The sequence below is a fragment of the Cottoperca gobio genome, chromosome 16 (genome assembly GCF_900634415.1).
Source record: "Cottoperca gobio chromosome 16, fCotGob3.1, whole genome shotgun sequence".
In the NCBI taxonomy this organism is placed as follows: Eukaryota; Metazoa; Chordata; class Actinopteri; order Perciformes; family Bovichtidae; genus Cottoperca; species Cottoperca gobio.
In genome coordinates this window covers 15,197,835-15,216,242 of record NC_041370.1, presented here as the reverse complement: position 1 = coordinate 15,216,242, position 18,408 = coordinate 15,197,835, and the positions used below count along the sequence as shown (strand labels likewise).

The window sequence follows — 18,408 nt, the reverse complement described above, 5'->3', positions numbered from 1 at the left end:
ATTTGAAGAATTTTCCATCTTGATTGATGAGTACATAAAACACCTACTCACTCATATCTTAAACACAGACTGTGCTTTAATGCTACACAAGGGGCAACTTTGATTGAATTTTGAAGAGCACTTCATCTCTTTGCGCTGAGACCTAATGCTTCTCTTCAGAAAAACAACTAGACACTCAAGCGACGTCTCCTTCACAGCAGCGAGTGAGCTCTGTGCAGAGAAAGCTTATCATTTTGCCTTTCATTTTCTTGGCTCTCTAGAACACTTTCATATAAAGCATCATTAACTAGGGAAGTTTAGTGACGACATTGAAAGTTACATGAACATCCAGCACAACTTTTTTTAGCTGACCATGAACTAAAAGGCTGTTTCCCAACTTCAAACTGTCCGCACAGCTTTTATGATGACAGGGATCACCAAGAACTCCACATTTTAATTTCCCAATGAGTACACCTTATCTTATCCAGACTCAGCTGGAAATTGAAAATAGACTCCTCTAGCTATTAGTTCCAATTACTGGAGTTTTTAACACTGAATAAAATGACTAACTGTAAAGCTTTTGGGAGAAAGTGATTTATCACAACTGATCTTCACCCTAGTTTAGTGCCATCAGGCCAGCCTTTACTTGTGTGGTATTAAGTATATATTCTGTCTGTTTCTGTACAGAAGCCTTGGCAGAGGCCTTCTCTCTGGGCTCTCCTCTGATCACATTGCATCTAACTTATTCAATGTGAAGAAAATTCAGATCTCGAGGGTCTAAAAGCAGTTTTAGATACCTTAAAAAAAGTTATTGTTTTATGTATCAACGTATATTTTTTAAATGTTCACATAACACATAAAATCATTATCTTTTTGTTGATTTGGTGGAACAAGTGAGGCCAGGGTTGAGACACTGTTTGGCAAAGTTGCATGCACACTTACTCAGTTTATTATGCAAAAGGAAGAAGATCTACAGAGGATGTCAGCGTTAAATCAGCCATGAAGCTTATTTCATGGTTTTCAGGTTGGAGTGTTATTACTCAAAAGTTGAATGGATCTGTTTCAACAGTAATGAAGGAGATTACACTTTTTCCACACAAAGACGCTGCCTTAAGGAAAATCACGAGTTTTTGCTCCAGTGACAGCCGGCTGAGTTGATGTTTGTTTTTAAAGTTTCACTCGGTTGCGTTATCTTTGGGGTAGATCCAAAGCAGGAAGAAAATGCATTTCAGCAGCCAAGAAACACTGAGCTTTAGAGGTGCGATTTCTCACACGATGTCTCCGTTTTTACTGAGTCAAAGGTTTTTGCTTCTCACAGCATACATTTAACAAACACAAGTTGCTATGAACTATATTGGGTTAACCAGCAGGCTTTTCAAACCTCTCAGCAGGGGGGGGGAGGAGGAGAGAAATGTGAGGTCATGTCAGTAACTGAGCGGCGCAGTGAAGTATGCCTGCTTTTAGTTGAGTGTGTGCAGGTGGATTACGTATGAGTGTATGACCTTACATTTATAGTGAGAATTTATCTGCGAGACACATTCTGTAGTATGTAACATATTCTTTTTCTCAGTAATGTAACATTCCTCGAGTTAATTTGTGTTTCTTTTTTTAAATCAGTTAACATTCAGTTATTTTGCGTGGGAAGACAATCAGTGGACGCAATAGGAATCTTATAACCCATAAACATGAATCAATACATTTATTATATAAAAGGCCATTAGCTGTCCAGATAGTGCATGTTACTGTACACCACGTGGAGTACAAGGAGTCGGTTTACAGTGACGAGTTCCTGTCTTAGTCTAAACATCTGGACTGTTTGTTTTCTTGCTTCTCTTTAACGGTGTTTGTGTGTGTTGTGCTCTGCTAGCTGTGGTGCAAACAGGGATGGACTCTCAAGCACAGGACCAGTAATGATATAATGGCCTAATATTGTGTCATAAAGTGAGAGGACTATATATTTACTTGTCATCTTCCTCTGTATCCACAAGCGTGGATACTTGTTTTGATAGATTCAGATTTACCTGATATCCTTGGGTATCAATTTGTTACATTCGTGGCAATATCTTATGCCATATGTGTTCATGAAAAACCTTTAACCCTGTAAACCAACTACAGTATGTTTTTCCTTTCTTTTGGAGAGACGATGGAAACAAAGTATCAACATGAATCACAATTAAAACTGATCTTCATTAATCTTCCAGGTTGATTGACGGTTGAGGGATGTCAATCCAGGCGGTTATGCAAGATTAAGAAGAATTTATTTAAATCAATGTAGCCGTTTCACCTCCCCTCTACACCAATACAAAGCGCCAAATATACACAGGAGTCATTATAAAACATCCACCATTATTACAATAAAATGGGACTTCTTACCATATCTTAACTCTGCTGAAGTAGGTGGTGCAACTTCCAGCTGCCCTGAAAAAGAAGAAGAAGAAATGTATTATAAAGCATCTGCATCTATGGCTTGTTTTTTTTCTATAGAGGGGAAAAGTCAGGATAAATGTCAGACAGTTCTTAAACGGCAAAGACCAGCAGTCAGGACCTTTTGAACACAGAGAGAAAAAGTAAGAAAAGGGGAGAGAGGAGAACATTTTAGCAATGTGTCAGAGGAGATGAAAGGGAGCGAGGAAGAGGAGCAAAGAGCACATCTCTCTCTTTGCCAGCTCCCCTCAGCAAATACAAAAGTGACGTCAGGAAATGATAATTATGCTGTCAATCAGAGGAGGCCTGCTGCCATACTGATTATAACTGGTGTGCGTGTAGGAATAATCATGAAACAGAGAAAGTGAGGAACAGATCAAAAGGTGTGAGAGGCATTTGCCTTCAACAAATTCAAAGTGATAACATGATGTGACACAATGTGGATTAAAACAAAAACTTCTGAGATCTGATCTCAATTTTTCTACATTGTGACACTAAAGTTAAAAGGAAAACTGTGACAATAAAAGAGCCGTAAATTCCATGGATGAGAAGCTGTGGAAATGCCGCATTAACACAACTGACAGTGAACAGTGATGCAACACAAGGACCTGCTGTAAAACAAGATATGATTACTTTGGTTTTGAGGCTGAGGATAATTTCCTTTGCCGGTTCTGTGAAATTGGATTTGAGGTCAGTGGAAATGTTGGTCCACATAATGAATTATACTCCTCATCACTTACAGGTATTATTGCACCACTGCAGGTGCAAATGCCAAATTGCTTTCAGGGAGGAGAGCCATCTAGGAACTAACCAGCTATTTAAAATGACATGTTTGTGTTTTTTCCATCTTGAATATATGTTTACATTGCTGTGACTTTATGGATACATTTACAACTGCTAAAATATTCATCTTATAATATTAAAATTCAGGCTATAACATCACAACATGCAAATAAAAAAACATCCTTTCTGTTGTCTCCACCCATTTCCATCTCATTTCCTTCTTTCCTTTCATGACTCGGTGTCGCATTACAAGTTTCATGCCACAGTGTTCAGTTCAACCCCCGTCTCATGTTGCTGACACAACAACAGACAGTTGTTCACTTCAACGACGCCCTTAAAATACTGCTGACACATTCACAGAGATGCACTCACACCAACACGACTATCATGGGGTTCATCATTAGTGCTCATTCACACACAGGACTGTCATTGCCTCCAGCCTCTGCAGTACTGTCCCTTTCCAATTCTCATTCTTCATAAGCATTGTTAAAAGTTTTATCTCATTTCACAGGTTTTGCAGAATCTCCTCAGCAACAACAGCACAAACTATCAAACAACAAGACAGGAACAAAGTGGCAGAGATGAAGATCCTAATACAAGAATATGGCATGTTGTGCGAGAACACATTTCTTTCCATTTATTACTGATTCATGGGTTGTTCTAGCTTTTAAATAAAGGCTTCCAATGATCCCCCCTGTGCTTATCTGTTAACACTGTCAGTGTACTGCTGCATCAGCCACATAACGTTTCTCTGAAACCCTCTGAACTGCTGATGCTGAAATGTTCTCAGCTTTTATGACACTAAAATCTGTAAAGCCCTAGGAATGAGATAACTTCCAATTTTCAGGATAATCATATGTAACTTTATGGTATGTTCATAAAGAGGATTTTTTCACAAGATAGTGGTTCAAATGCCGGCTGATCCTTTTTTGTTTTTTCCAGAAGTTTTAGACCCACCTAACAATTCCCCAGACAGCAGCAGGCCGTACACAGTTGAACAATACTAAAATACAGTCCTGTGATCAGTCTAACCAATTGTTCTGATCTGTCCCATTTTGATATGATAGAAATAATGCAATACAGAATTGAGGCCCAAATCAGAAGTGTGTTCCTGCTATATTTTCCCATCACTTAAAAAGAATGGAGCCAAATGAAAATGCAGCAGAGTCATCGTCTCATCACTCGTCACATGAAAAAAACCCATTAGCGAGATACAGAATCCCTTGAAGATTTTTCTCTCACAATCCACCGGGCTTCATCCAGCTATTTATTACAACTGAGAAAGCTGACATGGCTCTCTATTGCCCCAGAACTCCTCTGGTATAAAGCATTGATTGCGTGGTATCTAAAATCCCACAGAGCCACTGTTTCAAGGGAATGCAATTCCAACAGACAAGAATGATGGAAAACATTAAATCAGCTGTGATACATAACTAACCACACATATTAAATATCACATTGGCCAGGTTTCATTCTTTTCAAACCTTCTCTTATCTTGTATCCTCATACTGCAGAATCACATGCACAGCACACATCTGGCATCTGATAAAGACTGTTCATTGACAAGTCAGATACAACAATTCTCTGAAGCATTAACTGTGCACAGACTATAAATTCAGGGCCGCCAACTTTTCAGTTTAGTTTGAAGTGAGAAAGTAAATCTGCAGATTTTTTGTGTTTTCTTTGCACATAAAAAAAAGAGGTCAAACTGAGAAAAAGTAATTACAAATTAAAAATACATGTGCAGGTGAGTTACAGACCCACTATGGGCTTATCTAATAAACCTAAAATAAAATCTTATTTTACATACTCAGGTTCATCCTCAACAGAATTATATTAAACATTTAAGACAGACCTCTGAAGGAAAATAGTTTGAGAGTTTAAACAGGATGAGATGTGTTGCAATGTATTTTGAGGTGATTTTCCTTTATTTTTCTAAAACTAAACGAACCGTGTAAAATAACTTGGCCTTGACCACCATGCTATACGGAGTTGCTGTTGCTCTGTGTTGCTCTCTCTTTTCTGTCTGTAAGCTCAGTGTCCTCTTTTCGTTATAAATCCGTTTTTCATTGCGTGAGAAAATGGACGTGTGATGTAAAAGCATGCGAGTTGCATGAGTCTCTCCCTGCTAACTGGTAGTCTGGTAGCATCTCGGCAGCATTTTACAGCCATGCTAGGCTCTGTGAGGCTGGACAGTAGTGCGTTGAGATAATTACTAGTGTAAATGTGCAAAAATGCTCACAATAACAATGCTAACATGCTGACGTTAAGCATGCTTATTTACCATGTTCACCACGTTAGTTCTGCGTGTTAGCTTGCTTACAATAGTTACTTAGTACTAAACACTGATGTGACGGGACCAATTTTGACTAGGTGAAGAAAAGTCAGGGATCACCAAAGCTATTACAATTCACCCCGAGGGGGGCATGAATATCAGTCCATGCAACATTTGGGTGGTAGTTTGTTTGACCGACCGAGCCGTTCCTCTAGCCATGCTTCTACTAGCATTGCTAAAAACTCTTGCCAATGTGACTTCTTAATTAGTAAAAGTGTAATCTTGTCATCTCATATTTCACTTCTGCATCTGACAATTCATGTGCTTTGTCTGGCAGTCTGTATGTTACACAGCATGTACTTTAGAAGTGAGTTCAATACCAGGGCTGCCACCATTGTGCCCCTGAGCAAGGTACTTAACCAGGGAGACTGTCCCTGTACTTAGTTCACTGTAAGTCGCTCTGGATAAGAGCGTCTGCTAAATGACCTGCAATGTAATGTAATGTAGAAAGGCTCACATTAAGATGCTCATTTGGAATTCGCTCATATCCATCTACAAACATTTATATATTTGCGTGCAGGTTGGTTAGGTTTTACCCCAAGACTTTTATTTTTGTATTCCTTTGCCATCGTTTGCTGCTTTGAAATCGTTTGAGGAGACCATTAGCACTCAAGTTCTCGTTTGCTGTAATTGTTTGTTAAAGGTGAGATAAGTCACTTTGTCGTCCTTGTTTTGCCGTGACAAATGGATCAGACCACACCGTGTCTCTTGGTGCCGGTGCGGCATGAAATTGAAGTGGAAACTGGAAATTGGAGATAAGTGTGTGAAGGAAGCGAATAGTCAAGTTCTGTCTCAGTCGGTCCATTCAGTGAATGAAAATGATGAATAGAGGCAATAAGGATTTCTGGAAATTTAGCAGTTGGTGTTATAGTGGTAGGAACCAGAAATATGGGGGCATTTTTCATTACAGTATTACGCAAAATGTCAATGCAGTTTGTGTATGTGTGACTGCCTCTGTTCGTGTGTGTGTCTGGGCTTTACTAAGAAACATAATGGTTTCCCCCTCAGGGTTTTATTGATTTTTGAGTTGTACACCTCCTCACAAGGAGAAGGGATTCTTATTATCTGAGTGTGGTTTGATACAACACAGACTGCTGTGTTAAGAGGCATAGTGTGCGAGTGCATAAGCATGTGTTTATCTACGTATCAATATCATCATATTGTGTGTGTGTGTTTGTGTGTGTGTGTGTGTGTGTGTGTGTGTGAATATGCTGCTAGCTCTCGTGTGTGCAGGAACAATAGAAGTCTAGATCCATTAATCAACCACTACGCACCTTGCTATTCTCCTGTGATTTATGAGGCAGGAAAGAGCAGATTTAACAGCACACAGAATGTGGGTCAGGATGCCAGGGACAGTCATTAGTGAACACGTAATGAGAAGGATTCATGATGAACATTTTGTATCAAGAAGTTTAGTACATTTTAGGTTGAAATTATTTTTTTCCCAGAGTGGGTGATTAGTTGTAGAAGTACTTGCTTAATGCAACCAATAATCAATTAAATAGTTTTCTATTTAGTTTTCTTAAATCTTCTGTAGCTAGGAGTCTAACGTAGTTCAGGCAAAATGAGCGAGTCCACCTTAAGCTTCTAATTTGCATATAAATGCGCATTATTTCTGCTCCCCTCTACCAACCCCTTACATGTCTACTGGGGGACTTCTAAAGGTCACGTCACAACTTCAAATACTCTGTCTGCTGAGGGGGAAATAATACGTAGTCTGTATATACCACAGAAATAGAAGCCTTACATTTCAGCAAAGTACTTCTTTCCCCTGTGAGTTCAGTCAACTCTAGATGGCAGGTAGACAAATACATACCCCCATCTATTCCCTCAGTGCCAATTAAGGCAGCTGTGGAGGGCCTGAGACAAAATACAGAAACAGACAAAAACAACCACAAATCTTTGAAAATATCCCCCAGACAAAAGGAAAACCACAAGCGACAGGGGGACAAGAAGAACGCAGCCTCGTTTCCTCTCCCTCTTCAAGCTGGCATTCAGCCAGTGGGAACAAAAGGACAAAGCAAAGAATAGAAGACGAGAAACATAGGAATACTTTTAATTGAGCAACGAGCTACCTAAAATAACTCCGAGAGCCGCACACTAAAGGCAATTAACAAGGACTTGCACTGTGGTTTATGGTAACACACAGAGATAAAGGTCCTGTGAGATTTTACATGAATTGCTAAGACCAATGATAGCATTACATAATAATAATACCATATTCTTATGTTAAACTTTTCCTCCCATGATGACGGTGATACAGACGGACAGGTTCCAGCTATATTACAGTAAATGCTCATCACATTTTTGTCGCGAGTGGATCCTAATCCTGCAGCAGCCATCTTGTTCACAGTAGCGGCTCTCAATAAACACTAAGCTGGTTTTCTATCATCTACCCAAGTTAATTGCAGTTAATGACATGCACCTGGCCTCCGAGATGTCAATTAGTTATTGATCAGATTGCTGGAATTCAAGCCCATACTCACCAGCTTAAATTCACAGGTGTCACTTATTTTGGCTAAATACATCCTCTGTGTAGGCGTGTACAGCCCATCTTCCTGATTCAATTTTATTTATTCTCTCGAGAGTGGGACAACTTTACAATGTTATGGTTGGCTGCACTCTATTTGGCCGTACCAGCATGCTGCATGTTACTGTACATATCAGCAAGTGCAGGGAAAATAACTTAAACAGTGAGACCATGGTACAAAACTGCATCTTTAAACTGCTTCTGCAGAACATCCACAATTGATATGCAGTAAATGCAGTAATACTTCGAGGTGGTTTCAACCATGTGAAAGATGTTTACCATTCTCTATTGTTTACTGCTTGTAAGCTGTTGTACTGCGCTTGCTGCACAAGTTAGGGACTTTGGTCAGCACCACTGTAATATTTGTTCCAGGCACAGAAGGCAGCTTTTGTGTGTGTGTGAAAAAGTTATAAAAACTGTAGTCTGTACAGTACATCCTCCGTATCAAATAGCAGCACACTTACAATGTTTGCTAGTTTGTGAACATAGTGGAGCATTTCTTTTTGGCAGTTGTTGGAGAGCAAAACAAGAGCTAAAGGAGAGTGAATATTAGACTTACATTCGTCAGGCGAACAGAAACAATTCCAATTGTAAGCTAGCAGGCTGCTTATAAGAAAACATACAATATTTAATCATCTTAATTCTTTCTATGCAGCTTCAATATATGTTTTTCAGACCGGAGCAGCTAGTGAAGTTGCCAGCAACTTAGTTTAACTTTCCCCAAGTTAAACCTGGAAGTATTACAAAGCAGTAAATACAGCCCTTGAGATAAATATTAACCTTAACATCGTCTATTAAGTGCTGACTTTAGTCTTGTGGGACTGCAGTGAAATCAGCAGCCATGGTGACTGTGTAGCAAGGTCAGTTGCAGAAGCCTCTGGGGGGCTTCGGTACAAACCAAGGAGAATACGAGGAGATGTTATGTGTAGTGTGTTGTGGTACATCTCATAGAAGTGTCAAAGGGAGGGAAAGAATGAGAGTGGGAGGGATAAAAGGTAAAAGACAGTGAGTAAGTCAACGAAATGACAAAGACAAAGAGTTTAGAGGGGATAAAGAGTGAGTGTGTGTTGTCATTGGAGGTTATATTGTTCCATGAAAACAAACAAAACTAAAAATGATCCATCCCTTTTTCAAATGCTGTCAAGGTCATGACCTCATGATCGAATGGGAAAGACTCACAAAAACAAACCCCACCTTGAATATCAAACACTTCCCGCTGTGCATACGGTAATATTATTACCTGGGCTTCTGTGGTGCCTGTGCAATTTGTTTCATGCCTTGATCCATCTGTCTAGGTTTCACAAGAAAGAAGAAGCATTCGCAGTGACTTTCCTCCTATCTTTTATATCTTCTGAATCATAACATTTTAATTGGTGCCAGATTTCCAACTGGAAGACAATCTCACATAGGCTACTTGGCTCCATATATAAACTAATGTGTTTCCCCCCCATTAAACTTGGCCTTGATGTCTTCTCAAAAAAAGGAAAGGCCTTTGTATTGTTCTCAATCTGAAATAACTGTGGCTTTACTCTCCTAAAAAAACAGCACGTTGACAATACAGTGATTCTCAATTTCACATTCTCAATTTCAGGGCAAAGGGGGTTTTTGAGCGTCACATTTGAACAGCGATTGTCCATTAATAACTTAGTAAGCTTTGGATTTCTCAACATGTTGAAGCAGTGTGACTCTAAAACAGCCATATCTGCACCTAAACAGTTTGAAAAGGTGTGTCTTATTTTTAAGCTTTTCCAAAACCAGGAAAAACAAAAGAGCAAGTAATGGATTACAACAGCCCGTTTAGCTGACACAAGATGCAAATGTTAGCATGCCTCGCTATCTTGCATTTAACTACACTAATAACAAAACTCAGCTTCACTTCAGAAGCCAATAAGCATTTCATTAGCATTAGCATTAGCATGATATCATGTACGTAGCCATCAAATACATATTTAAGAATCCTTTGAGTTCTCATTTTAAAACATGTCAGAGACTGCTTTTCTAACCAATTCAAGGAACTAAGTTAACTTAATTAGCTAGCTAGCTATGGCTAATAAGATCTGCCGGTGACAGATGTCATTTCAGCTGGCAAAATCAACATTTGCTGTGTATAAATTGGAAGCCTGCTTTTGTCTACCACTGTCTGACACCAAGGATACATTATTAAAAAAATGACATAGAATTTTGAGGGTTAAATCTGCCACAGCACTAGCTAACTGCCACTAGCCAGGTTTCCATACAAATGTATTGCAGATTTTTACCGAAATTCGAGAAAAGAAAATGCAAATGAATGCTTGTTTCCATCCACTACCACTTTCGGCAATTATTAAGAATTGGTTCGTTGATTGAAATAAGCAGTAGATGGTGCCAATTCTCCAGTCAAAAAAACATTTTATCATCGCAGAAGATGAAGTAATTAAAAGAGCGCCAGTCAGTCAACGGTGAAAAACAATGTTAACAAACCGATGGAAATATGACTCTTTGTTTCATGTATTAATGTGAGGAAGGTTACATCAGAGACTGTTTTAATCTGCAGCTATTCTTCATCTCTTCAGCTGAGCAGAAGCTTTAGTGGATGATGAAGTCACATGCTTTATGTACTTCATCATTTATTCGCTAAATGTGTTTCCATTGCATCGCATTTCACTTTTATCAATACACCAACTTCTCTGCCTCAGCCAAGTGTAAAAACCTTTTTGCGATATTTCTAGATTGTTTTGCATTTTCAACATTTCCACTTTTCCAAATGTGCATAAAATGAGGTAGATGAAAATGCACCTAATGGAAAATGCAAAGCTTGCAGTAGCAGGGGGCAGGTCTTAGCAAACAGTCAAATGTGGTCGATTGTCCCTGTATCGCTAATCACAAGCAAGGTATCCTTTCAAGGTTGTCTGTGCATGGATCACAACAGGTTAGAAGTCACCACCTTTATGCAGCAGTGTGTGTGAATTAGCATGACAATGAGACAGTATGATCTGAGGCTGGATGGAGAAATGAAAAGGTGCTCCTTTGTCCGTTCAGGCAATTAAGCTAGAATCTAAAAGGTGGTGAGAGCGGATATGGCTTCCCCTTTCAACATTAGAGGCGGAATATGATATCACAATGCACTGTGATAGCAACACACTGAGCACAGGGAATGTTTGGTTTCTCTTTTCCAAATAGACAAACATGAGGAAAGAGGATGAAAGCTTTGATCCTGGATTCATAATACTTGCTGAATCTGGTCATGGTTCAAGAAGAGATTAAGCTGATGAAGAACAAGAATTTTAAACTTTAAGAGAAATGTAAGACCGTTTTTTTTAAGATAAAATGAAAGGAAGAGGTTTGTTTATGCCCCTAAGCTTTATTACTGCAGCTTCAAGGGTCACTAAGGTGAAAAACAAAACAAAATCATAAAGAACATCCAGACATCCTTCCTCCTAGCTGCGCGTTATCCTCTTTTGCATCTCCAATTAACTTTCCCTCTACAGTACTTCTCCATCCTCTAGGCCATGAAGAGAAATTGCTTCCATCTCCTCTCCTCTCACGTTTATCACCAGCAGGGCTGTGGGAAAGCCATGTTAGTGTAGTGGATGTCACTGAGTCACTCTGATGATCACAGAGGGCCAGATGGAACAGACGGATCTTTGGTCGCTAATTTATTCATTTATCTGCTGCGGCTCTCCTTTCCTCCTCATACAAATATTTACTTGTCTCTATTTTATTAGACTTTAAGGATGACTCCTGAATGTTTGTAGAAAGAAGACGTGAGAAGTGTGGGAAATAGGTTTTTTTATTTCTCAAATTTTGAGCCAGAAGGCAAAGCTCTCGATCTACCGGTCGATCTTAATTCCTACCCTCACTTATGGTCATGAAGGCTGGGTCATGACTGAAAGAACAAGATCGCTCTGTCGTTCTTTCGGGTTTTCTCAGACGGGTGGCTGGCGTCTCCCTTAGAGATAGGGTGAGAAGCTCAGCCATCCGCGAGAGACTCGGAGTAGAGCCGCTGCTCCTTTACGTTGAAAGGAGCCAGTTCAGGTGGTTCGGGCATCTAGTAAGGATGCCACCTGGGCGCCTCCCTAGGGAGGTGTTCCAGGCACGTCCAGCTGGGAGGAGACCCCGGGGAAGACCCAGGACTCGGTGGAGAGATTATATATCCTCACTGGCCTGGGAAGGCCTCAGGATCCCCCAGTCAGAGCTGGAGGATGTGGCTCGGAGAAGGGAAGATTGGGGTTCCTTACTGGAGCTGCTGCCCCCGCGAGCCGACTCCGGATAAGCGGTAGACGATGGATGGATGCTAAATCTCCTCCAGTAAGGTGAATGTACTTGTATATGATCTCCACTACAATTTACTTTTGTTTCCGCTCAAAACAACATCCAGTCCTTGACAGTATTTTGGTTTTTACTCTCTGTGAAAAGTGTTGCTCAGTGGACATGTGTCTGGAGAATAAAATCTAAAAACTAGAACTAACAACAGCTTCAACCTCAGTTTTCCTTACCTTGCACTGACTTAAGATGTATTTGGCAACAGTCGTAGTGGAAGTAGTACATTCTGATTTGCCAAATGTTGTGATCATTAGTGACTTGAAATTATAGTAGTAGTTTTAGCCTGCACAAAAAATAACATGGAGACATGACAAGAAATAGCTGTTCGACATTAGAAGACCCAAAACAAAGTTGACCCCAGAGGGTGTAACACCACTTCTAAAGAATTATTATAATATAATTAAAGTTTTCAATTCTGAAAAAAAGCATCATATTAACAAAGCCGTCCCTGACCTACCAATACTGCTTTTACAGCACACTCTATGCTATGAACCAGTGGTCTTCACTATATCTTACATGAGAGTCAATAGGAGAGCCACTTTTACCGCAAAGTATGAAAAGCTACATCCAGTCATAAAAAGCACGTCTGCTTATTAATCTGTCATCCCACCCAGAACATACAATATGCAATGCAGCCAACCAATGCATTCATTAAAAGCAGGATTACCTTAATACTGGGATGATGTTGTCAAACTCTGCAAACAATATTTCTGGTGAAGCCAAAAAGCAGTTTCACAATTTATGAGTCTGAGAAGGTTTTTTTGCCCGAGCCAAAATCCATGCGATCTCAAAAGATGCCTCAGTTAATCGTTCAGCTGTATTAGTTGTCCTGTGTATGAGCCTTTGTTGTCCAGAAACAGAAGAAAGGTGCTCTATTTTATTTACTAATTTCTCTTCCAGGTGCGTAAGTTTCGTTGAATTTTGGATGCGTCGTTTAGAAATGCGGCTCCAGGTGACTTCTCTTGAAACCAGAGTGGGTCTGTTTGCACATTAAGCACAAAGGGTTCGACTCGTGGAGGACAAATACAAATTCCTCTGTCCACTTTTCTTGAATGTTCCTTTGCTCGTCTTGTATGGCTCACAGCTTTCTTTTTTTAACAGGAGCAGCTGTTGTCTGTCCACAAACCACATCTCCAGCATCTTCCGCTCGACTCCGCTGTGGTTTGATGCTCCAAAGACAAATCTTAATTTCCCTCGTTTGTTTCTGTCCACCTGGTGTGCAACTATTTAATAAGAAATTGATCAATTTTACGTCTGAAGAAACACACGTGAACTAGCATGTAATGGTGAAACGAGTCGACCGGAGCCAAGCTAACGCGAGTATGAAGTGCCAGGTTGGTCGTAGTATCCTCCAATTTAAATGCTCCAATTTAGCGATATAAATTATTTTTTAGCAAATGTCCACCTTCATAAGCATGCTTATGATAACATATTTTTAATGACCTTAAGTTTATTTATTTATATACTATCGTCCAAGAGCACATTCACCATTGTGGTGCTGATAGAGCGCCAAAACTGGCAACTCCGCAGTGAGTCAGTGTCGGCCGAGCAAGTTTAAATATTGTTGTAAATTGTTTCTAGTCTATATTTTTATTATTATCATTATGTGTAGGCTAATAGAGCAGACACTGTGTTTTATGTATTGTGTATGTAATAGCCCTGCTTGTTTTTATGAAATATCTGTATTGACTCCATAATCATATCTATCACCCCTTTATTTACCCCACTGCCCACAGCCACCAATTAAAGCTTGGCGAGCCGCAGGAGGCTCGTGAGCCGCGCAATGAGTAACACTGGTATGAACAATGGATCAGATGTGAAAGGCGTTGTTTGTGACAAACAGAACATTAACTACTGACTCTGCAGTTCTCCTTCTCTGCGCTATGGAGTGTTTTAGCATCTTTCAACTCAGTGTTTTAATTTTCGGCCCACAATTTTCTTTGTTTTGGGGGATTAACTTGTTTCCAGCTGCAGCAGTCAGCAAAGAACAGCCAGTGTGCCATCTACCAAGCAACAAAGAGCCAACAAGACTCCATTAACCCTGAAGACTGCCGAGTACAAAGATACTGTCATAGAGCTTCAACCACAGGCAGACAGCCAGCTTCCTCACCATTCAGCAAACCCGCATATCAACGTCTGGGAAAATAAGGTCTTTTCCTCAGGTGTCCTGCAGTCTGTGGGTAGAATGATGCTGGGTGTTGATAAACCAAAAAACCTCAATCTTTCAGCTGGCAAGTCAGTGAGAAAGTGAGTCGACCGGTCCAGCAATCACTGATTCAGCTAGTCTGCAGCCCCGCACATACAGTATAGGTAAAACAATCCCTGAGGGTTTTTATAGCGTGAAGGTGAGGATGTTAGTGAGCTCCAGCCAGGCAGTCCCCGAAGGTAGCTGCGTGCAGTCACCTCGGCACACAAAGCTCACATTATTCTCACATCTTTTGTTTAAAATTTGTGGTGGTTTTGAATCCTCAAAAATATTAAGTTGTGAATGAAACCAGCAATGTCAATCTATTTGATTGGGGTTGACTCAAAAACACTCATAGTCCTCCGGTGCATTTCACAGGAGGGTATAGAAGCTCTAAATCTGGCTCAAAATGTCATAACATCTCTCCAACATCATTTTCATGCCACACTTCTCTGATAATACGCAACCATATTATGCAAGCATTCTAGCCGGAAAGATTTGAATGGTCTAAAAGTTTTCTAATGCAATTTGAAAATGTCTGGTCCAAAATGAGTGTGGTACTTTGTCTGCAGCCTCAGTGTGTGATATAAACCCCCCACCATGAGGATCATGAGGGATTTAGCACTGTTAGCTCAGTGTTAATATTACACACTGATGGCTCGTAGCATGGGGTCAGGATGCAATTAGATACATTCAACAGGAAAATAATGATGCATTATTAGGAGCTCTGAGCATGGAGAATCTTATTGAAACGCCTCGTAATGAAGGGTCGGCCAGCTTCTACAAGTCTCTCTGTCTATTCCTTTCTAGTCGGGATATTGGGAATGAGGAAGGTATTTCAAATCAGCTCACAGACAAACAGAGTTTCTGTATTTGTTTTTCCTTCAAAACTATTTCTTCTTTGAAATGAGTAAAACAATTTAGTTGAAATCGAACAGGGTCTGGGCAATAATCATCACAACATCTGAAGTGCAATAAACCGCACTGTTTTTCTATTTAGCAATATTTCTGTTAGATGACACTATCAAGTTTAACAAATCATTGCCATTGCCTTCACTGCCATCACTACCATCTCTACTACCACTTATAGCATTATTAGCACTGCCAAAATGACCATAACCATAACCACTAACACTGCTGTCAGTCAGCACAAGCGTTACTGTGTTGAGAAGTCACCGACTACTATGATCCAGTCAATCATGTAAATAATTAATACCATCTCTGACAGCAGCATGCTTACCTTCCCCAGTTACATTTATCTTTTGGAGCAGGATTGCATAGAGAGTGAATTATGAGGCATTATGTGTTTGTGTTTTTACTCCCAAAAACCATGTTGAATTGTAAACTGAACAAAACAGATACAACTTTTCAAGGCACAATGTCAGAGGGTTGCTTATATTAAGTAATGACAGGCTGGGCTGTGATTTGCACATGTCGTTGCTAATTGTTATTTAGAGCGTCACATACTGAACACTGAGAAGGAACAGTACACACAACACTATTCATAGCAACAGATGCATGCATGTTCAACATTCAGCAGTCGGTCGCTATATAGGATTAAAGGAGCCTGGTGTAAGGAGGAAGAACACATGAATAATGTTAGATTCAAATTGTTGGTGCAGGAATTCAGAGATTATTCTGACTTCAAATCTTCTGAGGCCAGAGATAATTGAAGCAACCCTGCAGGGTGTCCCACAAGAAGAGAATCATTTGTCCATCATGAGACACTACAGTAAACAAGGCTGCACTGAAGTCTTTACTCAAAACCCCCGCAACCCTGCAGGAATAAAGCGACAGTGCGTCATCTTTTATTCATAATTCTAGAGCTCATTGCAACGGATCGGATATTTTTATCAAGATCTTCACTTACACAGTGAAAGGGGAATTGATTTAGTTTGCAAAATATACTTATCTATAACAAAAAGACTAAATGCTGACAATCTATTTTTAAGTCTTGTAAAGACAGAAATATACTGTACAGGGTGACAGGGCTCAGAGCAGCATACTCCCAGAGAGAACCTCATGTTCTGCAGCGCGTCTTCATCATCACTCATGTCTTTCCTCGATTCCCTCCCTTTATTCTCTCTTATCTCTGTATTGATCGACCCTTCTTCCTTCTTTTTTCAGTGGGACATCCACCGTCCTCCTCATCTAATCTCACGGTTTCATTCTTATGTTTCATGAAACCCAACTAATGCTTTACTTTTGAAAATAATCGGATACCTTATTTAAGCATCTGATTGATGTTTGTGGAATAGTTGTGGAATAGTTGTGGAAATGAGAGTTACAGTAATGGTAACACACTGTATTGATCCTCTTTCCTCTCAGGGGAGGTCAGAGGTCAGAGACAGGGATTGGCTGGCCTTCTCCGTGCAACTGTAATATGATGTTTTAGGAAACATAAGCTTTAACCAGTCTTCCAACTGCAACTTCCATCTTTTTTACACTTCCATTACCCATCAGGAGAATAAAAATTAGATATGGGATGTTACCAACATTATACTCTTAACGACACTACAGGTTAATTCATTGTATTACAGCGCGTTCCCTGATACAGTAGCCTGAAACTGTAATGTTATGTCAACAGTGATTCAGCTGCAGTTAACTGCTCGTCATTACATGTAGTATCCAGTGAAGCAAAAACCATTATGATCAATTATAAATGATTTCAAAAAGCATTTTCTGATAAAGAATAGAAGATGATCTGATGTGTTGTATATTAAATACAATAATGTTCTTGTATTGACGAACTGTATTTGAATGATTTCCCTGCTGTACCACTTAATATGAATATATATGCATACTGTAGCTACTGTAGCACATCCCTTACCTTGAGCTATGGCTATGGACTCAAACTTGTGCAGCTCTCTCAGCAGACAGCTTCGCTCAGAAGGATGGAGAGTATAAATAAACTCCTTGGCTCCGCGGGGCGAGTCGAGGGGATCCACGGGCTCCTTCATCGGGTGTGTGCCCAGGTTACGCCGCTGCACCAGCATGGAGAGAGGAGGCTCTGGGGCGAAACGTGCACAGGATGCTATGGCGGGTGTTTGGTGGTTGCTGAGTCCGGCTGTGGCCAACGCAGTCCCGGCTCTCAGAGAGAAGGCGGGCCGCAGGACAATACGCAGGCAGGGCAGCATCGCTGGGATGGGGTTAGAGCAATGCGCCGGGAACCTGAGCGTGAACAGTGGAGGACAATACAATATGCCTATGAGTCTGCACTCATCCAAAACACGTGACATGCAGCTTTATTAAATCGTTTTGCTAAAATTCGAAATATTCGCTGCAACGGTCGCGTGATAACACCCTACACATCTTCAGTGAGGAGGCAGCTTGGGTTATTTAAGGGCAAAACACAGGCCTGACAGTAACATTCACACATTATTAAAGAACAGATCGATCCAAGCCTTTTCAGAAACATAAAGTAGGAAAACATGCAACTTGTCTTATCGAACGCACTCAGTCGATGGTCCCGCTGTCCCGTCCAACAACCTCCACAAGAAACCTTGGAAATACAGAAGCTGCTCCGACGCACACGTTGCTTATTTACCAGCGGTGAGATGTTGTAGACAGCCGCACAAAACAACCCAAACACCGAACTGGCTGTAGTATTGGTACACAATCACATATTTGCGAGCGTTATCCCGGCTGGTGTAACCTCTGGCTGACAGGATGGTGTGAGGCGGATGGGAGGGCAGTCAGGGCACGTCATCGCCCAGCAGCCTGAAAATATTTTCCAATAGCAGCGCTGCTTTCCTCCGTGCGTAACTCTGACGGCACCGCCAGACGTACGTTCAGAATATATCAGTTGTATTCATGTTTATTACTACGGTACGTCCGCCATAAAAGAAAAACACCAACTTGACCCTGAAT

The 18,408-nt window shown here is 40.5% G+C and overlaps 1 protein-coding gene across 1 annotated transcript in view; it reads right to left on the bottom strand.

Moving 5' to 3' along the window:
* The window catches only part of LOC115021693 (transmembrane protein 65-like), a 35,702-nt gene extending 17,445 nt beyond the window's left edge, over window positions 1-18,257 (bottom strand). The window contains exons 1-3 of the mRNA XM_029452291.1: window positions 17,995-18,257; window positions 17,369-17,709; window positions 2,353-2,397 (exon numbers count right to left, since the gene is read on the bottom strand). Coding sequence (XP_029308151.1) covers window positions 2,353-2,397; window positions 17,369-17,675 — 352 coding nt within the window. The 5' untranslated portion in view covers window positions 17,676-17,709; window positions 17,995-18,257. The remainder of the gene's footprint in view (window positions 1-2,352; window positions 2,398-17,368; window positions 17,710-17,994) is intronic.
* Window positions 18,258-18,408: the final 151 nt, after the last annotated feature.